This window comes from Cydia amplana, chromosome 4 (genome assembly GCF_948474715.1).
Source record: "Cydia amplana chromosome 4, ilCydAmpl1.1, whole genome shotgun sequence".
NCBI lineage: Eukaryota > Metazoa > Arthropoda > Insecta > Lepidoptera > Tortricidae > Cydia > Cydia amplana.
This window is the reverse complement of record NC_086072.1, coordinates 20375408-20401132: the sequence shown is the minus strand read 5'-3', so window position 1 is coordinate 20401132 and position 25725 is coordinate 20375408. Positions and strand designations below refer to the sequence as shown.

The following is a 25725-nucleotide window of genomic DNA, read 5'->3' as shown; positions in this document are numbered from 1 at the left end:
TGACCTACCGGCATCTAAATAAATAAAAGAAGGATCTGTGTTACTATTTATAGGGACCAACTCGCGGCAGCCGAGCCGGTGCCGTTGTATATGTAGCAAAATGGTAGCAAATCAAAATACAAACAATTTTGACACTTAAGTCGTGTGTCGAAAGTCGAGAATCTTTTCGTTGACAAGATACAAAAAAGTATCAAATTGAAATATAGCAATTCTGAAGTTCATGATTGATTTGTATTGATTGTGATTACATTGCACAGGCACACACACTGACAAACATAATAGAATCGAATCTTTTTGAATGATTCACGGTTAGTTTCACTAGACTTATATTGATATCACGGTTCATATCCCGGTCGATATAAGTTTTCTTTGAATTGAAAATGGTTTAAGTGTTTAAATTAGGTATTTTGAATTAACGGGCCACGATAAAAAAACATTGCACATATTTTGGATGCCGTGAAGCCGGCATACTTTGGCAGGCGTCACAAAGTTATATTCTGAAATGTCATGTTTATATTTACTTGTGATGCAACCACTCGACACGGTAAATTAATATGAATAATGAAAGAATTTATAGTTGAAAGAAACGTTAAACGCAACTTCATGGGCGATTAAGGAAGGAAAATTAGCTTCCTCATACCGTTTTAAACGTTTCTGTTTATTTTATGTATTTTAAACATGAAACAAATGAGAACATGTTAACTTAAAGTAACATTCTTGTGCTTACAAAACGTAAAACAATGTAATACCTACCAATCAAGTTTATTTAAAATCGTTTTGCAGAAATCTATACCTAGCAATAACAGTCCACGTGCAAGCTTGGTTAAGCGGCTTATGAAGAATTAGGTTATCGCCGTTATCTATAAAAGCTTTTACAAGAAAAATATATCAATTCCCACACAACCCGATAAAGAACCTAAAGTTCCCATATTCGTCACTGACACACGTAAATACCACCCACGGTCTGTCAATATATTTCTCTCGTCTCATAAACAATGTGGAATCTCCTGGGACATTTCAAATTTAGAACGAGAATGGAATGGGATTTCTGAACGGTCCAGATCTAGATGGCCAGTTCCAAGTTTGAATGTATTTTAACATCAAAGGCAGTCTGTGTCCAACGCGGGAAGAGAGCGGACGTCCCATACCCGTTACGTTCGCCCATAAAGGATACGTGATATTTCGGGAGTGAAGTTTTGTTAATCGCTTTTGGATGCCTTGGTTACATAAAAGCCACATGTGTCATAAGTGTATGAACGTTTATTTTTAATGCAATGTGACCTGGATATAATTTATCCACTATTGTGTTCAGTGAGTGTAGTGAAAAGTTTTTGCTCAAAGTTTACATTATACTTCTACGAACGGATACAGTTTATTTTTGGGTTTCAATGAACTTGCCAATATTGTGTACGTTTCCGTAAAACGTAGGCAAGTGAAATTGTGAATTCCAAAATACTAAACCAGAGTTCGGGAAACTTTTGAGGACTGGCGGGGCGAGCCAACTGCAATAGAAATCGCCAGAGGAATTCCAAAGAGACGCAACTGGTTTCCCACAGAACCTGACGACCAGACCTGAAGAACCGCAATTATACCTCCATAGAGCCGTATGTGGCTCCCAAGCCGCGGTTTGCCAACCCCTGTTAACTACAAAACTCTTCGCTCTTCCAAAAAAGTTGACTCATGATTTGAGAAGAGTGTAAACTTAACTCAGAAGTACGACCTACTACCTCAACTTTGGCTCATGGGCAGCTATGGGCACCCATGGACAGTGACGGCCGCCTCGTGTTCTGGAAGGGAGGGGTGTGGGAGGGGGGAGCTCCCACGCTGAACTGCAACACCTGCAAGAAACGAAGAGCTGACAGGATGAGCGCTAATGAGCGGCCTCCGGGGTAAGAGCTGAATTTCTTCAGTTTTGCGAGCCATTTCCTACAGAAAAGGCGGCAGATTTGAACAATTTTGGAAATTTTTCCTGCCATGGAAAATTTGAATTATGCGTTTTTTTCTACTGACAAAGTGGGTTTGTCAATGTTGTGTTGATAAAGACTCGCGTCATTGGAGTATTTTAAAACTTTAGTTCTTTTAAACTTGTGAAAGAAAATTTTCCTCTAGAAATTATAGTCCTTTTTAGAGAAGACTTTTTGCAACAAATTATCTTGTGCTTTATTTCACATAAAATTAGGTGAAGATTTTAATAGGCAATCAAAGACAAAGTATTTCACTGTTTTTTTTTTCTGTAGCCTTCCTGGACGGTGGTAGATATGAAATACATATATTCACGACATTTTGGCGATGAATATGTGATCTAGATACGAGTAGACGAGTACTCAGAGCTGAACTGTTTGTTGATACTAAAATATCGATCGGATGATATCACTATTTACAGTGCCAGGTATAGGTACCGAGTCTTCTTACCTAGATTCAATCCACACCACACATATTAGAGGGCTTCCAATAATAACGTAGTGTATGTAGATGTATATTAGTTTCTATGCTCGATCATGCCAAATTTTTCGGGACTAGCTCTCCGTCTATAATGTATGTAACAAATTAACAATGGTGTCAGGTGTCTTATATGAATAGCGGTGTCTAAGAGCCTTTCAGCAGAGTCAATATCCTTGCGTCTATTGAACTTCAGGACCGGAATTCAGGTTATATGTTTTAATACACAGGCCAATTCCAACGAACACTACACGACATCAGAATGATAGTTGAGTCAGTTAGATGTCATTTTGATATCAGTGTTTGTTTAAATTGGCCTGACAGTTACTTGCAATGATATCTTGCAAAAATAACATTTTATGTATAAATACATGAAATACATTCTTCATTAGATACATTAAAAAAATCGAAAAAAGAAAACAAAACGGAAATATTCTTTTTTGGCGAAAAGTAACGGTTTTTCCTTCTTTTGGCCTCAGACTTCAGACAGACTCGTGACTTCGCCTGCATCTTAGGCATTACCGGGTTCATTCGATTGACGCTCCGTTGTTCAGTGGCCTAAATGTTGTTATAACGAATATAACGATAACGACATCGGTCGCCATATGCGTTTTGTTTATTTATTTTAAAACAGTTTATGTTCTAAGTACCGATACACTGATAGCTGTCCGAATACCCGAATAGTCAGTCCACGAATGTACACCTTATTGCTAAGATATAAGGACCCCGGATGGTAAATTTAGTTTTTCTGTAAGTACGTCGGATACGCGTAGTATAGTGAATCAGCTTCCTCGTATTGGATACATAATAAATATAATAATATAAAACTGGGATGTTTTCCTCAAACTCTGTTACATGTATATCTACAGGGTGTCCCAAGAAGTAGTGATATACTGAAGCTGGGAGGTAGAGGACCTAGAGGGCTATCTGAATCAGCCCCATGTATGTTCCGCGATTTTTCGTATTTTCGGAGTTATGATTTTTTTTAAGTTTTCACCTATTGCCGAGTACGATGAGATTTTTATTTATGGTGACGTGAATTATTGCGGTAGATGCTTGATTTTTTTTGTGTGCTAAGCTGATAGATAGGCCAATTCGGGAACACCCAAATATTCCGAAATATGTTTTTCCGACTTTCATAACCTCGATTTTCATAATCCCGATTTTTTATATGTCTGAAATATCGAAATTACGACTTTGAAAACCACGAAAGCAGAAAATCACGACTGTGTTATTTCCGAATACTTAAAATCCGATTTTCATATGGACGAAAGCTTATAGTTCCGATTTAGAAAAAATCCGAAAATATTTTTTCCGAATTTGTCTATTCCGAAAAATCATTGACCGATCGGAAATAAAGTAATTCGGTATTCAGAAATTCGATCTTTTGTAAACTCGGAATAATGAAATTCGTGGTTTTCAAAATAAGACTTAAACGCACTTTTTTAAGTCTAACTAACCAAAATCCGAATCGGAGCACCCCACTATCCACGTGGTCTTGTCTGTCCTACCCCTAGAGTGTATGTAAAAAGCCGGAGGCGCGGAGGGGAAGCAGCCCTCGCTGAAGAGGCTGCTATGCCCGTAGCGCCGGAGCAGATGCTCCGTAGATGCCCGTAGCGCCCAACAAAAAAACTGTTGCCAGAAAAGTGGCTTAGGTTAGATTAGAACTGCAACCCCACGAAAACAAATTGTTGCCAGAAAAGTGGGTTAGGTTAGGTTAGAACTGCGACCTCACGAAAACAAACTGTTGCCAGAAAAGTGGGTTAGGTTAGGTTAAAACTGCGTCCCCCAAGAAAACAGTTGTCTGAAAAGTGGGTTAGGTTAGAACTGCAACCCCCAAGAAAACGAATTGTTGCAAGAAAAGTGGGTTAGGTTAGGTTAAAACTGCGACCCCCAAGAAAACGAACTGTTGCCAGAAAAGTGGGTTAGGTTAGGTTAGAACTGCGACCTCACTAAAACAAACTGTTGCCAGAAAAGTGGGTTAGGTTAGGTTAAAACTGCGTCCCCCAAGAAAACGAACTGTTGTCTGAAAAGTGGGTTAGGTTAGGTTAGAACTGCAACCCCCAAGAAAACGAGCTGTTGCCAGAAAAATGGGTTAGGTTAGGTTAGAACTGCGACCCCACGAAAACAAACTGTTGCCTGAAAGGTGGGTTAGGTTAGGTTAGAACTGCGACCCCACGAAAATAAACTGTTGGTCGCCGAAGGGGACCATCAAGCCGAAGCTGCGGAGGCGAGCATTTATTGTGCCTGCGCTTTGATACGCAAGGGCGAAGGGGCTGCTTTGCCCGTAGCGCCGGAGCAGATGCGGAGCACGAATCGATAAATTCGAAATTTAAAAAATGGGGATATTTAAAATAGGTGTCACGTGGAATCGGAATTCAAATTTTCGGAATAATGGCATTTCGGAATTCGTGATTTCAAAAATCGTAAATGTTAAATTCGGTGTTTATCACTATCGGAATTTTTATATTCGGAATTATGTGGTTCGGAATTTAAAAAAATCGTCTTTTTTGCTATTCGGAAATATACACTTTCGTGATTTTCATCTTTCGTAATTACGACAGTCGGAATTTTGATGGGTCGAGCATTTAAAAAACGGAATAATAAAATTCGATTATCTAAAATTCGGCATAAAATATTTCGGAATTATGTAGTGTACCCAGGCCAATTCAGTACGGTAACATTTACTATCGTTAGATCTTTGAATGGAATTAAAAAAAAAATAATGCTAAGAAAGATAAAATTACCCAGTATGTTCACAACTTCAAGGGCGCTTAAAAAAATAAAACATACTGGGTAATTTTATCTTTCTTGGCATTAAATTTTTTTTAATTCCATTCAAAGATCTAACGATAGTAAATGTTACCATACTGAATTGGCCTATCTATCAGCTTAGCACACAAAAAAAAATCAAGCATCTACCGCAATAATTCACGTCACCATAAATAAAAATCTCATCGTACTCGGCGATAGGTGAAAAATTAAAAAAAATCATAATTGTGATTCAGATAGCCCTCTAGGTCCTCTACCTCCCAGCTTCAGTATATCACTACTTCTTGGGACACCTTGTATATTCGTCATTGTATAGCATTCCATAGTTCTGGCTAGAATATAAGTAAATACGATGGGGATTATCATTAACTAGCAGCTCTGGACTATGGAATTCGCGAAGTCCTTCTTGCCATTTTGAAAAACTGCATCTATAAAAAAATCCAAATATGTTATTGTCGAACATGCTCACAAATTTTTACGACAATAATACAGAAATGCCTCATGTAGATGAGAATATAGTCGTACGAAGGAAAGCATTTCCGCCCAATCTGAAACAAAACTTATAAAAGTGCAACAGTAGGCAATATTGTGTGCGAAGTTATGCTTATGGCTTATTTTTATCTGTCCGGGCTCATGAGAAAACCCAAAACAATAGAACAAAAGATTAAAACAAATGTTATCTTTGCCTTTGTTTAATTGTAATCAAATCTTTTGATTTTAACTATAATATTTATTTAACGTATAACGAGCTACCGCATGCGACTTGGTCCGCGTCCTTTTAAAAAACTTTCAACTTCATTTTCAACCCTTGGCTTTTAGACTGCATTTTCAACGGAGATGCGTGGTGAGAGATGTGTTTTTTAAAGAACCAATAGCAAATTGCCGACTATAGCTGCGCTGGGTGAGAGTAGGTAAATGAAGTGATCCTATTGGTTCTTAATAAACCATTCCTCGCTACGCATCCTCGCATATATCTGGTAAAAAGTTGAAAACGCTTCTAAGTAAACTTATAGTATGTACTTGCCTCTTCTCCTTGCCTGGGAAAGGTTGTGTTGTACCATCGTCCACCCCACACTGTTAACTAACAGTTTGTAAACCTTATAACAAAAGACATAAGGTCCACCGATGGACAGTTAAGAGTACCAGTACCTACCCTTTGAAATAACCGACATAAATGGGGCACTATCTATGAAAAGGGACCTTATTGTCGATGGCGCTTACGCTGCTCAGCGTCGCGCGGCATTGTAAGTATTTAATGTATTTATATCGGAGCATCGTTAACAAGGGCGTAAGCGCCATCGACAATAAGGTCCCTTTTTAGGGTTCCGTAGCCAAATGGCAAAAAACGGAACCCTTATAGATTCGTCATGTCTGTCTGTCTGTCTGTCTGTCTGTCTGTCCGTCTGTCCGTCTGTCCGTCTGTCCGTCTGTCTGTCCGTCCGTATGTCACAGCCACTTTTCTCCGAAACTATAAGAACTATACTGTTGAAACTTGGTAAGTAGATGTATTCTGTGAACCGCATTAAGATTTTCACACAAAAATAGAAAAAAAACAATAAATTTTTGGGGTTCCCCATACTTCGAACTGAAACTCAAACATTTTTTTTTCATCAAACCCATACGTGTGGGGTATCTATGGATAGGTCTTCAAAAATGATATTGAGGTTCCTAATATCATTTTTTTCTAAACTGAATAGTTTGCGCGAGAGACACTTCCAAAGTGGTAAAATGTGTGTCCCCCCCCCTGTAACTTCTAAAATAAGAGAATGATAAAACTAAAAAAAATATATGATGTACATTACCATGTAAACTTCCACCGAAAATTGGTTTGAACGAGATCTAGTAAGTAGTTTTTTTTTATACGTCATAAATCGCCTAAATACGGAACCCTTCATGGGCGAGTCCGACTCGCACTTGGCCGCTTTTTATAGATAACGTCGCAAATATGAAATCACGTAACCCCCGTAACACAGGCTGTAATAGTTTGAGTAATGACCGACCCTTCGTGATAGCTGGCCGTTGACACTGAAAAATTATGCCTACACGCATGTTACTGTCTAAAGAATTCGAGTTTCAACTTTGATCTATTAGAAATAGAGTGCGTTTTAAAATAACGCTGATAAAAGAATCGACCGGCTTGAAACTGTTATATAATCTTATAAAAAGTGTAACATTTTTCGTAATTGGAACTTTATGTGGTTGGAATAAAGTTGTTAGTAGTATAAATGTGAAGGTAAGGTATTGGAATTCGGCTAATGAACCCGTAATGTTGTTTATGTTATAAATCGGGGAAGCTTGTACCAAGGTTGAGGGAAGTGGCAGAATGATGTAAAATTCCTAAAAAGGAAGATTCCTCTAATTAACATTACAAGGATCACACTCACACTGAAAAACAAAAGTTCCCCTTAAAAATTTAAAGAGAACTTGCATAAACTATAGGGGGCGGCACAGGAACCCCTCTTTAATATAAACAGACTTAACTTTAAGTTTCCAATATAGGCCACAGAGTGGCAGACCGATGTCTAACGCGTGCGTGAACTGTAGGGGGTAGTGAAGTAAATAGGATAATTCGCCAGTATCTGGCCACCGGCCAATAACTGGCCACCCTAAACTAAAAATATACACACACTTATACTGGATCAACCAAATCTTGTCAGTAGTAAAAGGCGGCAAATTTGAAAAATCGCGGGTTAGCAACACTGTGTTCGAATAATTCCAAAATCGCGTGTCATCTGTGTGTTATCTGTGGCATGTGGATCGTGAATGACAGCCATCATCTTATTGTTTACATTCTGAATCGTTTCTATTTCAAGAGAAATTTCTGCTGTCACCATTAAATACCAAGATTATGCATGACCTCAAGCAAAGCTAAGGTGCCTACAATGTACAATCATGCTCGATGACGGTAAACATTACTAAAATTTGAGGTTATGATAATTCACTCGAACTGACGTATGAAGGGCGGAAAGATAAACACGTTTTGGTTCGATGTACATTGCTGCTTTTCTTAGCGCAATTCTGCTCTTTGAGTGTTACATGGTGTTACCCTACTTTAATTTGCAGTACATTGCTACTGACAAGATTTGCTTGACGCACTATATAAACAGAATTCAATTTTGTATAAGGTTTCAATAACTGGCCAGCCTTCAATAACTGGCTACACCTTATACTAAAATGAATTCTGTTTATACGTGGATAGAATTCATTTTTAGTTTAGGGTGGTCAGTTACTAACAGGTTGCCAGTTACTGGCGAATTACCCTACTAAGTACCTGTGTCCTTAATTTTTGGTAAGAATAACGACTGATGAAAATTTCACTAGATATACTATTACCTATAATTCAGTTTCCGTGGAAAACATTAGAATACGAATAAAAGTTTATTGTAATGAACTGGCGAAAAATATAAAGTGTTTATTAACGTTCTATGATTAAAATGTGTAAACAAATTAACTGATACCTAATATCAACACAATGAACGCCAGATTTCTACCTTACATATTATCATTGTTTCAATATGTCACAGGTCATAATGCTGTTTCTAGATAAAAATTAAATAAAAACAATTTGGTTGTTTTGACTGCACGCACTGATAAATATTACAGTCCATACTAACTTTGCGCTTCGAGTTCACTTACTCTCTTTGTTTACCTTTATCACAGACCTGCAGTCTGTAATAAATAGGAACAAGATCAAGAAATATTTTTTTTTTCATCACACTTGCTCGAAAAAGATCTTATTTCATGCAGGTGTACTAAAGGACAAAGGCCCATATTGTTCCCGCGGGATTAAGCGGGCCACATATTGGCTTATTCATCCTACAGCTTTAGCCTTTAATAGATTATAAAAGATTAGAAACCCGTGAAAATTTTGCGTCATAACTGGTTTAAATTTGTTAGGTCTACGAGGCTACCTGCACCTGCTTCAGGGAACGTATGTAACTTGAAGCGTGTTCAGATACAGAACATATGATACAAATTTCTGTACGTACAAAACGGGAACCGCAAAATAACGGGAATTGTGTACTTTAAAATACCAATGCGCAACCTTAAACAATACCATAAATAAAAAATAAGTATAGATCTGCTTCGAAAAAATCTTCTCCCGCCATATCTACTTACTACTTAATACAGTTAGTGAATGCTCCCGGTGCAGCACCCGGTTTATCCCCGAATTCCGGGATTTCCCGGTTCCGGAACAGATTTTGTATAGAAAAATTAGAAAACCAATACCTAGGTACCGGGAGCACACCCTAATCAGTCTAATCACAGTTGCCCTACTTTAATTTCATGTCTAACAAGTCTAACAACAACCTTCCGATGGTTCAAGCGGGTCGCACTTAGTTCGAAATTATATTTAAAACTCAGTATAAGAAAAATTTTGATATCTCAATATGCTTCAAGTTTCATACGTAGTTTTACTGTTTTACAGTTTAGTTATTCTAGTACGACCTGTGTTTGCCTCGAATGTGAAAGTGCACCTTGCTGCATTAGATTTATAGTACAAAGTTGACCATTTGTCTTTAAAAATTGGATTGCCGTTCTTGTCAAATATGAACTCCTTTAGATTCGGTCGCTTGCGTCCATCCCTAGAAGCGTCGTATGCTCCGATGTTGATCAAGTCATCCCCATCTGCGTTTACTTTGTAGATGAACCTATTTGTTGGGTCAAAGAAATATACTTCACCATTCCTATCTCCACTTATCAAGTATTTCGCGTGTATGAACAAAACAGCTTCATTCGTGTTTGGCTTTAGTTTGTATATCTCAGGACCAGACTTGATATACATAATGCCAGTTTTGTCAATTACTATGTTATTAACAGTGATGTTTTCTAAAGCAGGTATTCTTTCAATCACAGATCCTTTTAAGACGTTCAATCCATTTGCTACATCGTACCCAGATTCGCGATGCGTGTTAAAATATAAAGACCCGTTATGTACCAATACGTTTAAAGGAGGCGGATTATTCTCAGGAATAGGGACATTTATAACTTCAGTCTGTCCAGTTTTAGGATGATGTTTGTAGATGGTGTTGTTGAAATTAGCGTTCCTGTAATAATACAAATCTCCAGTGTCTCGGTCTACGCTTAAGTAGTTTCCTTTACCTTGCATTGGTACAGTTGTCATGGTGTTGGTGTCCAAGTTGATGGCGTTGATGCCTTCGTTGTAGTGGTAGAGGATGTTGGAGTTGGAGTCGATGGCCATGTGACCTGTGGAGAGCTTGTTGATGCCTGCATAAAAGCTGGACGAGGCGTGGCAGTGGCCGTTGAGACAGACGGTGCAGTTGGTGGCGTTTGTGACGGTGAACACTGCATATAGCAGTGCCACTCCTATTAAGAACTTCATCGCTGAAGATTTGGAATCCCTAGAAATTATTTTACTTTTGACGTCCGTCGACTGTCTTGTCCAAAGACAAAAGGCGCACTAGCTATCTCCGAAACCAGGGACCTCTGAAAGTCAAATAGATATGTAGCATTAATTTACACTCATAACATGCATAGCATAAGTTGGCCTTTCTGATAAAAAGTTATCATAAAGTAAATGTTTACAAGAAAACTCCTGCGTGCATAAAATATGGAATATTTTAGAAGAATATTTTGTGCGGAAGTTGAGGTGAGGGTTGAAATTATATGTTTAAGCAGGTATTTAATAAATTGTTCCATGCGCCGAATGCGGAGAATTTTCTCTTGTTTTCGTATACCACATTACATTTACAAATTACTTTGAAATCTCATCCTTTGATCGCCAGAAGCTATCCCCGAAAGATTTTTCAAAAGTTAACAGCCCTTCAACTGCTGACGTTGAGAATCCCATTATCATGAGAGAATATTATTTCTACGGCTCTTAACGGCAGTCCCTAATTAGCAGTAGTAGATTTAAGAATTGACAGTCAGCGATTAATGATCAATGTATATGTCTCTTTTATTCCCATGGGATTTATATGTTTCACGTTTCTTGCGCAAGAAAATTGTCGATAACTTGTCTCTTTCACACGATTTGTGTATGAGCTTTTGTTTGTTTGTTGCAGTGAGTTGAAGAAGCTCTCGGAGGAGAGTCTCACTCGGCAGCCGGAGGAGGTGTTCGACATCATCTGCAAGCTCGGAGAGGGGTCCTATGGAAGCGTTTATAAGGTATTAGTTTGTCAAAGGACTCTCATTTCAAACAGAGAGAATCATACTATCCTTGTCTTACACTAGTACTAGCACCTAAAAGAATAGGATGAGTATAGTTTTCCTGGTTCTTACTGACTGACAAATTGGTTTGACCAACTATACCTTAGTGTAAATCTTTTATACTCCGATTTCCTTACACCAAGAAAAATTGCATAAATTCCTACCGGGGGAAAAGGAATGAAGTGTGAATGAAAAATTATGTCTGACGTTTGTACTGCAAAGTAAAGATTTATCTCCATGTATACCCATCGGTGGAGAAGCAATGAAAATATGGTGTGATGATATTGATATCGCGTAGGGAAAGTTGAAGTAAATTTGTCGATGTGATCGTATTTCCTTGAGCTTATTTTACCGTAGGCAATTGCGATATGTCGCACTATTATAAGTAACTTGGTTCGTAATTTTTTAAGTACAATTTCGGCTGTGATTTCGGTCTTTGCAGAACTTAGACCAAGCAAGCAGAAGTAAGGAAAGAGGTCTACGTCAATTAGAATGTAAATACAAATACATACGAGTATATATGTATTACCGATTCTTGAGCCAAATCCTGATTGTCATGTTTCCAGGCCCTCCACAAAGAAAGCGGGCAGGTCCTCGCCATCAAGCAAGTGCCAGTGGACACGGACCTGCAGGAGATCATCAAGGAGATCAGCATCATGCAGCAGTGCGACAGCCCCTACGTCGTTAAATACTATGGCAGCTACTTCAAGAATACCGACCTCTGGGTAAGTGCCTCTTTCTCCCCCACTCATTGTAGCTTTTGTCTCTGTTGTTCTTCAAGCGAGTGCAAGGGGACACGGATCTGCAGGATCAGCATCATGTAGCAGTGCGACAGCCCCTACGTCGTTAAATACTATGGCAGCTACTTCAAGAATACCGACCTCTGGGTAAGTGCCTCTTTCTCCCCCACTCATTGTAGCTTTTGTCTCTGTTGTTCTTCAAGCGAGTGCAAGGGGACACGGATCTGCAGGATCAGCATCATGTAGCAGTGCGACAGCCCCTACGTCGTTAAATACTATGGCAGCTACTTCAAGAATACCGACCTCTGGGTAAGTGCCTCTTTCTCCCCCACTCATTGTAGCTTTTGTCTCTGTTGTTCTTCAAGCGAGTGCAAGGGGACACGGATCTGCAGGATCAGCATCATGTAGCAGTGCGACAGCCCCTACGTCGTTAAATACTATGGCAGCTACTTCAAGAATACCGACCTCTCGGTAAGTGCCTCTTTCTCCCCCACTCATTGTAGCTTTTGTCTCTGTTGTTCTTCAAGCGAGTGCAAGGGGACACGGATCTGCAGGATCAGCATCATGTAGCAGTGCGACAGCCCCTACGTCGTTAAATACTATGGCAGCTACTTCAAGAATACCGACCTCTGGGTAAGTGCCTCTTTCTCCCCCACTCATTGTAGCTTTTGTCTCTGTTGTTCTTCAAGCGACTGCAAGGGGACACGGATCTGCAGGATCAGCATCATGTAGCAGTGCGACAGCCCCTACGTCGTCAAATACTATGGCAGCTACTTCAAGAATACCGACCTCTGGGTATGTCTCTCTTTCTCCCTCACTCGTTGTAGCTTTTGTCTCTGTTCTTCTTCAAGCGAGTACCAGTGGACACGGACCTACATAAGATCATCAAGGAGATCAGCATCATGCAGCAGTGCAACAGTAGTCCCTACGTCGTCAAATACTATGGCAGCTACTTCAAGAATACCGACCTCTGGGTAAGCATCCTAAGTTAGTTACCAAACAACTCAGTGTTTATTGACATGCACACACAAGTTTTATTATGATTATAAGATTATAATATTAAATCGTATACTTGCAACACCTAGGGCCCGTTTCTCAAAAGCTTTTCTGACAAAGATGTCAAAAAGTAACATCCGCTTACAAGTTACAAGCTTTTGAGAAACGTGCTCCAGAGGGGTCATAAGTGTCTCCTGACTCCTCCACGTCTCCCTCTCATCTCCGATCGTCTCCTCCTAAGTGGAAAAGTAGCCTAATATTGGTACATATTTTCCAGATCGTAATGGAATACTGCGGTGCAGGCTCCGTCTCCGACATCATGAGGCTCCGCAAGAAGACCCTCTCTGAAGATGAAATAGCGACCATACTGTGTGACACGCTCAAGGGTCTGGAGTACCTGCACCGGCGACGCAAGATCCACCGCGACATCAAGGCGGGGAACATACTCCTCAACACGGAGGGTCACGCCAAACTGGCTGACTTTGGGGTCGCTGGACAACTTACTGTAAGTACCAATGTAGATCATGGTCAAACATCAGTGTCCACAAGAAGACTCCGTGGATGAAATAGCGACCATACTGTGTGACACGCTCAAGGGCCTGGAGTACCTGCACCGGCGACGCAAGATCCATCGCGACATCAAGGCGGGGAACATACTCCTCAACACCGAGGGTCACGCCAAACTGGCTGACTTTGGGGTCGCTGGACAACTTACTGTAAGTACCAATGTAGATTAGTCATGGTCAAACATCAGTGTCCACAAGAAAACTCCGTGGATGAAATAGCGACCATACTGTGTGACACGCTCAAGGGTCTGGAGTACCTGCACCGGCGACGCAAGATCCACCGCGACATCAAGGCGGGGAACATACTCCTCAACACCGAGGGTCACGCCAAACTGGCTGACTTTGGGGTCGCTGGACAACTTACTGTAAGTACCAATGTAGATTAGTCATGGTCAAACATCAGTGTCCACAAGAAGACTCCGTGGATGAAATAGCGACCATACTGTGTGACACGCTCAAGGGTCTGGAGTACCTGCACCGGCGACGCAAGATCCACTGCGACATCAAGGCGGGGAACATACTCCTCAACACGGAGGGTCACGCCTAACTGGCTGACTTTAGAGTCGCTGGATAACTTACTGTGAGTACAGAAGTCTTTTATAGGATAATTCCAACAACATAGGTTGAAGCCATTGCCTTTGCAGTTCCAATAAAGCGTAGCTACTGCAGCACGCCAATCTCCTCATTCAAGCTCTAAAACTTATGAACGCGCTTCTGTCTTCGGCCCCTGAAAGTGATTTGTTTGAAAGTCCATTAGCAAATGTATGTAGCATCTGAAGGGACCTCATAGAGTGTCCACAAGAAAACCCCAAGGATAAACTAGTCACCTGGTCCACTGCGACATCAAGGTGGAGAATAGTCTATTCAACACCTCAGGGTCACATAAATCTGGCTGACTTTGAAGTGGCTGGAAAACTTGCTGAGATTAGTATCGTTCCAAGATCTGTATATTTTGTATGGCTCTGAACTTGTGGTAGTACATAATTAGTGAGTTTTGGTCTCATATGTTCAAGTTTTCTAGATTTATATCTGGGATTGAAGACTGCCATCGTTCCCGTCGGCTATTTTTTAAACTGAATTATTATTTCAGGACACAATGGCCAAACGCAACACAGTAATCGGAACCCCGTTCTGGATGGCGCCAGAAGTGATCCAGGAGATCGGCTACGACTGCGTGGCTGACATCTGGTCGCTCGGCATCACGGCGCTGGAGATGGCCGAGGGCAAGCCGCCCTACGGCGACATACACCCCATGAGGGCCATCTTCATGATACCGACCAAACCGCCGCCGTCCTTCAGGTGAACATAGCTATAGTTACAGCTGTCTCGCTCGTCGCTATATGCGCGACTAGGATGGAGTGATCCAGACATCTGGTCGGCATCACGGCGCTGGAAATGGCCGAGGGCAAGCCGCCCTACGGCGACATACACCCCATGAGGGCCATCTTCATGATACCGACCAAACCGCCGCCGTCCTTCAGGTGAACATAGCTACAGTTACAGCTGTCTCGCTCGTCGCTATATGCGCGACAAGGATGGAGTGATCCAGACATCTGGTCGGCATCACGGCGCTAGAGATGGCCGAGGGCAAGCCGCCCTACGGCGACATACACCCCATGAGGGCCATCTTCATGATACCGACCAAACCGCCGCCGTCCTTCAGGTGAACATAGCTATAGTTACAGCTGTCTCGCTCGTCCGCTATGTGCGCGACTAGGATGGAGTGATCCAGACATCTGGTCGGCATCACGGCGCTGGAGATGGCCGAGGGCAAGCCGCCCTACGGCGACATACACCCCATGAGGGCCATCTTCATGATACCGACCAAACCGCCGCCGTCCTTCAGGTGAACATAGCTACAGTTACAGCTGTCTCGCTCGTCGCTATATGCGCGACAAGGATGGAGTGATCCAGACATCTGGTCGGCATCACGGCGCTAGAGATGGCCGAGGGCAAGCCGCCCTACGGCGACATACACCCCATGAGGGCCATCTTCATGATACCGACCAAACCGCCGCCGTCCTTCAGGTGAACATAGCTATAGTTACAGCTGTCTCGCTCGTCCGCTATGTGCGCGACTAGGATGGAGTGATCCAGACATCTGGTCGGCATCACGGCGCTGGAGATGGCCGAGGGCAAGCCGCCCTACGGCGACATACACCCCATGAGGGCCATCTTCATGATACCGACCAAACCGCCGCCGTCCTTCAGGTGAACATAGCTATAGTTACAGCTGTCTCGCTCGTCGCTATATGCGCGACGAGGATGGAGTGATCCAGACATCTGGCCGGCATCACGGCGCTGGAGATGGCAGAGGGCAGGAAGAACATATCTTTGCTCGGAAAACATATATAAACTCAAAAATGCGCGTTTTCACAGTGATAAGACCTAGATCGATTTTACGCCCCCGAAAACCCCCATATAGCAATTTCCGAGATCCCGGAAATATATGACATAAACATAATACAAACTCTTTATTTCACTTACGCGGGCGGAGCCACGGACCCGTCTAGTTATTCTATAAGCAGGCAGGCAGTTGTGACAACTGATATTGCCTGTATCCAGTAATCATTGACATGTAGATGAGGTGTGCTTGTCTAATTTATTTTTAAATTGGTTCATACATATACAAGAATTCCTCGTTTTAAGGTATTAGATTTGATCCCAAATGATAAAAATACAAGATTTTAACAGTTGCTGATTAGATATTTTCCATTTTCAGAGAACCAGACCAATGGTCGCCAGAATTCATCGACTTCGTGACGCAGTGCCTTATAAAGAACCCTGAGGAGAGAGCAACGGCCGAGTACCTGCTAACACACGAGTTTATTGGTAATAAACTTAGAAATAATAGGGATGTTGACAATTTTTTGGAACTGGTTTTATTTGGTAGATAGACACGTAATAATTACAGACAAAAATATTAAAAAAATATATTCATTAATTTTGAAATAAAAAAACATGTATAATAAGTTTCGTGTTTAAATTTCGCGCCTAAACGCTCCAAACTGTCACGTGACCTTGATGACGTAACGGCGTTTTAAACAAACTGCTGTCAGTCATTTTTTTAAATTCTTTATATGGCAATTGACAATTTTTTTTAAAGCCTTAACACACTACCGCATCGGACAGCGACCTTCTTTCTCGCTCTAACTTATAGCTGCGTCCTTAACGCACCACCTTACACACTAATATCGATTCGTGCGCCGCACCGCACCAATATCGCGTTTCGGTACGATAATCTGTAGACACTTAGGCAGGTTTTATAACTTGTCTTTGGTGATTCCACTGTGATTACGTCACGCGCTCCGATTGGCGTTTGCAGTCACGTGATACTGGGCATTATTTTAAATACTTTTCATTATTTTTAATTAATTTATTACGCATATTTACGCATGCAAAATATGATTTTCCGCGTTCTAATACTCCCTGCTATGGTAAAAACATAACATGTTATATATTCGCGATTCATGTCAACATCCCTATTAAAAGTGGACAAATTTACTGTCTTGGGTGGGACTTGAACCTGGCTTGCTAGTACAGTGCTCTGCCATTTGAGCTACCAAGACCGTACCCAATTCAGCGAATATTTCCACCATATATGAGCCCTAGGGAGGCAGTGTCGTGGGTTCGAGTCCCACCCAAGACAGTGAATTTTTCCACTTTAGTTTATTTCTAAGCTTAATAGCATCGTTCGCAGACGTTTCTGCTTAATACAAAATTAATTGATTGGTATTTCATTATTTGTGTCGTTTTCAAGCAAAAAGTCCCATTTGCTTGCCTTATGGTCCTTATGGACGCTTTGACAGGTTATTCGTATAAAGATACAAGCAAATCTTGTCCTTATGGTAAGTGACAAAGTGGAACCTTTGACTAGACTTTGACACGTAGTCAAAATTGTAAAATTGGAAGCCTTATAATTTTTCTAAAATCCTTTTGGATGCTACTAACTTGGTTTTGTTGTTAATATTTATTCCCAAAATGTGTTTAGATTGAAGTATTAAACTGGTCTAAGTAACCAACAGAATTCAATGTTACATACGCTTGGCCTAATTTTAATAAAATGTAGTTGAAATTCTTAGAATTGACTACCGTAACTGTACCACTGTGCTCATGGTCTTGTCTGTCTTAACCCTAATGTGTTTTACTATAATACTGCTTTGATTACAGGTAACGCGAAACACCCTTCGATACTAAGCAGTATGATAGCCGAGGCAAGAGAAATCCGAGAAACACAGGCGTTTAGACAACCACCCACTGTCACGCCGGACGGCAAAATCATTGCTGGCGCTGTAAGTAACCACTATCATTGTATTTTTTTTTTTACTTAGCCTCTTATAATGTCTCACTGCTTTGCCCCCTGGATCTCCACGACTCCCGTAAATTTATAGTGGATGTATAGGAAGACCCGAATGTAATTTTAACCATGTTTAATTGGAACAGTCGCTTTTGCTTTGTTTCGTTCAATTTTCAAACAACGCAAAATCAACTCTATTTCCTACAATTTAGGTTCAAATTTCAGTGACAAACAGGATATTTAATTTGTATGGCTGGGTCTTAGGGGGATAAAGCGGATGCCGCAAGTTAAGCACGAAGAAAAACAGAGATTGCGGGATGACATTAACTTTGGCCATTGTCTTAATAAAAAAAGTTAAACTGAAAGTGGTTTATAAAATACTGGCATGCTTTCTTTATACATTGTACAAACACTCTTTCTCATTTTTTCGCCTGTAATTAAAGTGACACAGTTAAGCATAGTTGGTCAAACCAATTTGTCAGTGAGTAAGAACCAGGAAAACTATTCTCACCCTTTTCTTTTGGGTGCTAGTACTATCGTAAGACAAAGATAGTATGATTATCTATGTTTGAGATGAGACAGTCCTTTGACAAACTTTAGTTATAAGTCTTCCGTTGCATATTGATCAATTTATACTGTTTTGTGAACAGGGGGAAGGTTATGACGATGCAACAATGAAGAAACGGGACGAGGGCACTCTAGTGCCCACGCGAGATGGCACTGGACTGACCCACGACCTGGGCACTATGGTCATCAACGAGCCTGACGCGGACCTCGCCACCATGAAACGTGAGTACACGCTGAACAAAACGGTATATGGGTGTCCTGGCCCCAATTTCACCACGGGGACAGGTGCGATATTTGTAAAACATCACTGTTGCTGACGTCACAGGCATCCATGGGCTACGGTTACCGCTTACCATCGGGCGGGCCGTATTCCTGTTTGCCACCATCAGACATAAAAATAAAATAAACATAGACTCGTGAAGTCAGAAAGACATATTTATTATTTAGGACCCGCTGTTTACAACCGCTTGCCTGACAATATCAGAGATGCAGCTACTACCGCGGCGTTCAAGGTTAGGTTAAAAAGCGGCCAAGTGCGAGTCGGACTCGCCCATGAAGGGTTCCGTATTTAGGCGATTTATGACGTATAAAAAAAAACTACTTACTAGATCTCGCTCAAACCAATTTTCGGTGGAAGTTTACATGGTAATGTACATCATATATTTTTTTTAGTTTTATCATTCTCTTATTTTAGAAGTTACAGGGGGGGGGACACACATTTTACCACTTTGGAAGTGTCTCTCGCGCAAACTATTCAGTTTAGAAAAAAATGATATTAGAAACCTCAATATCCTTTTTGAAGACCTATCCATAGATACCCCACACGTATGGGTTTGATGAAAAAAAAAATTATGAGTTTCAGTTCGAAGTATGGGGAACCCCAAAAATTTATTGTTTTTTTTTTCTATTTTTGTGTGTTTCAACAGTATAGTTCTTATAGTTTCGGAGAAAAGTGGCTGTGACATACGGACGGACAGACAGACGGACAGCCAGACAGACATGACGAATCTATAAGGGTTCCGTTTTTTGCCATTTGGCTACGGAATCCTAAAAAGGGGCCCACTGATTACCAGTCCGCCGGACGATATCGGCCTGTCAGTTGTTCAACTGTCAACTTTTTGTTCTAACTGACAGGCCGATACCGTCCGGCGAACTGGTAATCAGTGGACCCCTTAAGGAAGGTGTCTTTTCATTAACTTGGAACAATTTATAATTCTCCTTCGAAATTAAAAATCTCAGATACATTTGCTTGCGCGTCGCGGGTGAGTGCTTTGCAAATAATCCTAAGAATTTGCATATACCTACACTCGTTATTTCAGGACATTTACGCAAAAAATAGATTAGTAAATCAAAATAGTATATTTACGATACAAGAGCGGAAAAGAAGAAATTCGAAACGAATAGCGAATTACCTATTCGCACGTGTATCGTACAACGTTTTACAACTTTTACAGTACATATGACCCTTTAAACTTTTGTCATACGCACGCAAAGTGCGCTTTCCCGCACTGTTACTCGTTTCGTATGTTATTATATGTAAGGCCTACCAAAAAAAGCTTATGTCGAATATTGCATTACCATTGCAATACATAAGGCTGATTTTAGTGTCACGCGGACCGTCCGTGCGGATAGTAAACAGCATAAACAGGTAAGGTTCGGTTCGGCTCCGTTCGGCCGTCGACGGCCGACGCGTCGGCGTCTTTTTCGCTCTTATTGCGTGGACATAAAGTTTCATTTCTATTGGCATTGCCGATTCCGCGTCGGTAAGTTTGGGGAGACCCTTAGAGTGGTCCGCGCGGACGACCGTCCACCGGACAGCTTTCTCATACAATTTGGCGGTGCGGAGCGATCCGTACGGACGGTCCACATGACACTAAAACCAGCCTAATTCAGTTCTGGTACTATCATAATTTTTTTTCGTTATATTTGCAGGCCACGACACAGACCCAATGGACACCAACCGGCCTAAATACCGTCCGCTGTTCCTCGAGCATTTCGAGAAAAAAGAAGTTAATCATCTCAACATAGGCACGGCCAACGGCACACTCACTGGCCCCCTAAGGTTACCTGGAGATGACACCGTCAGGTAAGCTTCTGTAAAGCTTTGGATTCCTCCGAAAACGGTGCCGTCATATTACGGCCGCTATATAGCGTTGACTGACGTCACTAGAACGTTGTCTATGTAAACGAGATGGCGCGGTTTCCTAGACGGCGTTACGTTACGTTGGTTGTCAACGTAACGTAAGATGACGGCCGTCATGACCTTGTCGATAGTTCCGTGAACGTTTTATTAGATAGCGGTGACGCCATTTTGAATAAATGACACGAGATTTGAATAAAAGATTCCGTACTACGATTATTTTCCTCTTCTGATGATATTTCATCCTCCAAGTAAATTATAGATGATCAAGCAAATCTTGTCAGTAGGAAAAGGCGCGAAATTCAAATTTTCTATGGGTCGTTATCCCATCGCGCCTACATTTTTCAAATTTGCCGCTTTGACCTTGGTGGATGACGGTGTGTTATGACGCCGTGGTACTTTCCACATGTCGTCACCGTAAAGACGGCCGTCTTTTGCGGCCGCTATATGACGGCCGTCATATGACGGCACCGTTTTCGGAGGAATCCAAAGCTTTACCTATGTGTGTGTTGTGTGTGTGTTTGTGTTCTTTAGCAGGGATGTTGCGAATATCCGCATCCGCAACCGCGGAACTTCCGCATTATTTTCAACATCTGCATCCGCATCCGCATAAAATCGATGCCGATTTAATGCGGATGCGGATGTGGAACAGGTCGGTACAGGAACGTCTTAGCATCGGCGGCGCTTGACTGCTAGGTAATTTAGTAATTAACCAAAAAACCTATTAGAAATGAGCAGTCAAGCGTGAGTGGGACTTAATGTACGGAACCCTTGGAACGCGAGTCCGACTCGCACTTGGCCGGTTTTTTTAAATGAAAATTACTAAAATGTAATATTTGACGTTTTTTATGGTACTATCTTGACATCCGCATCCGCATCCGCGGATGTGAGCCTTTAAAAATCCGCATCCGCATCCGCAGATGTCAAAAAATCGGCATCCGCAACATCCCTGTTCTTTAGTATTGATTTATTTTATTGATGTGTGAAAGAGTGTATTGTATTGTATTGTATGCTTTCAAGTGTTAGTTAAGTAACGACATACTAGTCTTGGATACTGTATGACACTTGTAACTGAACTGAAATATGCATTATACAATGATTTAGAGAACTTTAATATTCATTATACAACGATCTAGTGAACTATAATATTTATTATACGCCACTCAAGAAATCTAGCTGCGGTACTGTCGATTCAAAATCGATTAGAAAAGAGGGTATTACTGCAATTTTCTGCCACCATAGTGCAGCATTAGAGTCAGACCAAGAAAAGTCTGCAGCGGATTTGACAGCCCTCGCAGTGCCAGTGTTATTTTAAACGTCAAACTACTATGAAATTATGACGTGTAAATAACACTTGCACTGCGTGGGCTATCAAATCCGCTGCAGACTTTTCTTGGTCTGACTTTAGCACAAATTGTAAACCATAGACTAACTTATACATACTAGTATTTTGACAAGTTTTCACAGATAATAAAATATGACATTGATGCACCAAGGCGGATTGTATACAGGGCGTACTGGGAAACGCGAAAATCGAAATTTCGTTATCTGCCTCTCTATCGCTCCGAATGCTCGAATATGCCAGAGTAGAGAGGCAGATAACGAAAATTCGGTTTTCAAGCTTCGCGGTAGGCCCTCAGATTGTGCTAGTGGCGCACCCTATGCAGAGTTTTGCCTAATATTCCCTATAACACTTTGTTTTTTTTTCAGGGCGGAAGGTATAGTAGGCGAGGCCGGAGCCCTAGCCTTCCAACGAGCTTTAGTCGAAGACGGCAACATGGAATTCGTAAGTCAACTTCACGTCGTCAGCCTTCTACCGCTCGACACCACTCACTGACCGGTACCGGTACCGGTTTCAATACCGGTATCAAGTTGCGTAAGTCCCGGCTTGCGTAGCGCATGGAGTGGTGATTGGGTAGTCTATTCTATTTATTTACCGTTTTATTGACAGTAAACAATTTTTTTTAAGCATTTAAAGTAAATTTTTTGGCTAATCATTAGTAGGGTTGACAAAAGAACAGACTACCCTGATGAGTGAATAACTTTACTAACTATTCTTCATGATTAATTATTGTATGTCTTTTCCATCACGGAACAATGGTGTTCCGGACCTTTGGCAGGCGTGGGCGGAGCCGAAACCAACACGTAGAGGTCCTTTTGACACTTTAATGAAATGTAAGGGGTACACCGAGCGGATGCTGCCCTTACCCGTGTCATGGGACGCACGCAGAGGCAGCACCCGCCAGGGTGTAAGGACTATTGAGAGTTGATGGGATCTAAAATGAACTAGGTTATTTGGTGAAATCGATGGCTATAGGGTAAAAAACCGGACGCTTGCCTAATAAAACGGTATGCAATTTTATTTCCGGCAGACGGTGACTCGCCCTGGTTAACTATAATTATTAACCTATCCTATCCCACGAGCATTGACTTAAAATGAAAGTTGCTTTAATAATGTTCATATGGCCCTATCCTTTTTGACCTAGATTTGAGCCATGTTTGATATGAAAAACTATAATAATCAAAAGAAACATGGAATTCGCAAGTAAACTTCACGTCGTCAGCCTCCAACCGCTTGGCACGCCACTGACCGGTAATACCGTTACCGGTTTCCATACCGGTATTAAGTTGAGAAAGTCTAGGCTTGCGTAGTGCATACAGTGGTTGGGTAGGTAAAGTATTCTGTTGTTAGAAATATTGACAGTAAGTTTAAAAGATTTGTGTATTGAAAGTATAATTATTTGGGAATTTTTAGTAGTGCCAACAATAGATAAAAGTAGTCTGTTGAGTGAATAACTTGACTAACTATGATTGTTAGCATATTTGACACTAAGCGCCGCTTGCATCATCCCACTAACCCGGGGTTAACCGCTTAAACCTGGAGTTACAATGATTACCAGTACAATTTGACACTGGGTTAACGGTTTAACCGCCTAATCCCGGGTTAATGGGATGGTGCAAGTGACCCTAAGAAATATTGTTCAGTAGTATTAATAGTTGACAGGAACATGAAATTCGTAAGTGTAAAGGTACCTTATGGCGGTTGGCTCTTACGACGCGTAGCAGCGTATTTGTATGGGCGCGTCGTGAATAACAGCGTAACTGCCAGTCGCCATAAGGTATCCGTGAAACGTCACAAATTGTCACAATATATTTTTAGACGGATCCCTTTGTGTGTGATTGAAAGTCATAATGTAATGATTGTCACATAATTCATTCATTCATGCATTTCATTAATTTATCATTTTTCATTATCATTAGTCATAATTCTGAAACCGTTACTTTTCAGGAATTTCCTAAGGTTATCCTATAGATGAACCCATCTATAGGATAACCTTAGGAAATTCCTGAAAATTTCGCGTTTCTGAGAAAAAACAAATTATGAGTAACGAAAATGCGGACAAATAATACATTATGACATAAAATGTTATGGGAAACAATAGAGACCCATTTTTAGACTTTCCGTCTCTTCATCGATAACTTCAATTTATAATCTTAATGTCCTAATACCCTTCATTTTCTTTACAGCTAACCTTCCTATCAGTGTCTGAGCTAGAAGCCCGCATGGAGCGCCTGGACTCGGAGATGGAGGCCGAGATCGAGCAGCTCCGCGCGCGCTACAACCACAAGCGACAACCGATTCTTGACGCTATCGACCTGAAGCGTAAGCGGCAGCAGAACTTCTAAATTGAGCTGCCAAGTGGTTCAAGTGTAAGGCCTGAGTGGACGCTCGAGTTGGGCGTGCAGCGGGGTGGGGCGAGCGGCGTGCATGTTAAACAAGTGCAAGCGTATAGGAGCGGCCTTAGTGCACGCTGCTCAAATCACTTGTGAGCCCGACGCCACGCTGCACGCCCCGCCGAACTCTCCGCTTCGAGCGTCCACTCAGGCCTTACACTAAGTCTGTGCTATCTAATGAGTAAGTGATATGTGTAAAAAGGGTAATTGAACTGAATTTTGAAAGTGTTAGGCCGTTGAAAGGCCAAATGTTTGAGACCTAGATGCAATCCATGCTCATCGCCCTCAATCTCAAGTGTAAACTACAAAAGAACTAGGATGTTCTGTCGAGTGTTTCACATATGTGTCAAGTTTACAAAGGGGTCATTCATTAATTACACCAAACAAAATAACTCTATTTTTTTAGACCCCTCTCACCCTCAGTCACACTTTTTCATAGAAAAAAAATAGGTCGTGTCACACTTGGGTTGTCACAGTGAGTGAATTACAGTTTGGTGCCGTGACCAGGATTCTTTTGTTTATTTTGCATTTATTTGTGAATACAAATACCAACACTCTAAACTGTCCATCGATGGACTGTATGCCTTTTGTAATAAGGTTTACGACCTGTCAGTTAACAGTATGGGCGATGGTACAACAAAACGTGTTAACACTTGACATAAATTAATGATTAGCAATAAAAAAAAATCGGTGACTTATATATGCTCCATTTTTCGAAAAATAAAAATATTTTTTTGTTTACTTAGTGGGGCATTTCACGTGAAGCGGACAGGGTAAAATGGTTGAGGTTTCCGATTTCGGTTATATTCGAGTATGTTACACATGTATGAGTTCTCGACACAACCACAAAATATTTTTACAATTGGAAGCCTATTTTATAAATTATGGGTCTTAGAAGATTTGACTTAAGGCGAGATTTACACTTCTTTAAATGCCACGACTCGGTTAGAGGAAGTATAGTGAACCAAACTAACTACTACATTTAATTAACCCTTAAATTGTCTTTATTACCTCATATTTCGATTTCGTTTATAACTTTTTTTTTATGAAAAAAAAGTGTAAATTTTTTTTTTTACTTTTTTACAAAGTTCGCATATTTAAAAAAATGTTTTTGCTTGTTATTTTGAAAGCCTATATTATGTTTATACTCTACGCAAAATTTCATAGTGGGCCGCAAAGTAGTTTAGGAGCTATACGAATAACAATACCAAAGTGCGGCGTCAGCCCCATAGTAGCATCACTCCTTCTATAGTTACGACGACACATTTTCGTTTCACATACATTTTAAATACTGTTATTAAT

The 25725-nt window shown here is 41.0% G+C and overlaps 2 protein-coding genes and 1 long non-coding RNA gene across 3 annotated transcripts in view; 1 reads left to right on the top strand and 2 right to left on the bottom strand.

Moving 5' to 3' along the window:
• LOC134647428 (uncharacterized) overlaps positions 1-7024 on the bottom strand; it is a 150255-nt gene extending 143231 nt beyond the window's left edge. Inside the window, exon 1 of the long non-coding RNA XR_010096827.1 lies at positions 6810-7024. This is a non-coding gene — a long non-coding RNA (uncharacterized LOC134647428). The remainder of the gene's footprint in view (positions 1-6809) is intronic.
• LOC134647421 (serine/threonine-protein kinase hippo) lies at positions 1724-24389 on the top strand. The gene is made up of 11 exons (XM_063501775.1): positions 1724-1889; positions 11238-11340; positions 11949-12107; positions 13396-13623; positions 14775-14983; positions 16407-16516; positions 17855-17976; positions 18632-18770; positions 20481-20634; positions 22399-22474; positions 24217-24389. Exons 1-11 carry the CDS (start codon positions 1762-1764, stop codon positions 24373-24375), a joined length of 1587 nt encoding a protein of 528 aa, XP_063357845.1. The 5' UTR covers positions 1724-1761; the 3' UTR covers positions 24376-24389.
• Positions 9610-10555, bottom strand: LOC134647681 (uncharacterized). The gene has a single exon (XM_063502036.1). It carries the CDS (start codon positions 10553-10555, stop codon positions 9635-9637), a length of 921 nt encoding a protein of 306 aa, XP_063358106.1. The 3' UTR covers positions 9610-9634.
• Positions 24390-25725: the final 1336 nt, after the last annotated feature.

Bases quoted from the DNA above. Each gene is read 5' to 3' on its own strand.
- LOC134647681 (XM_063502036.1), bottom strand. From the start codon at position 10,555: ATGAAGTTCTTAATAGGAGTGGCACTGCTATATGCAGTGTTCACCGTC.
- LOC134647421 (XM_063501775.1), top strand. From the start codon at position 1,762: ATGGACAGTGACGGCCGCCTCGTGTTCTGGAAGGGAGGGGTGTGGGAG. The intron at 14,984-16,406 runs GTGAACATAGCT...TTCCATTTTCAG, and splicing joins AAACCGCCGCCGTCCTTCAG to AGAACCAGACCAATGGTCGC. The intron at 20,635-22,398 runs GTAAGCTTCTGT...TTTTTTTTTCAG, and splicing joins CCTGGAGATGACACCGTCAG to GGCGGAAGGTATAGTAGGCG.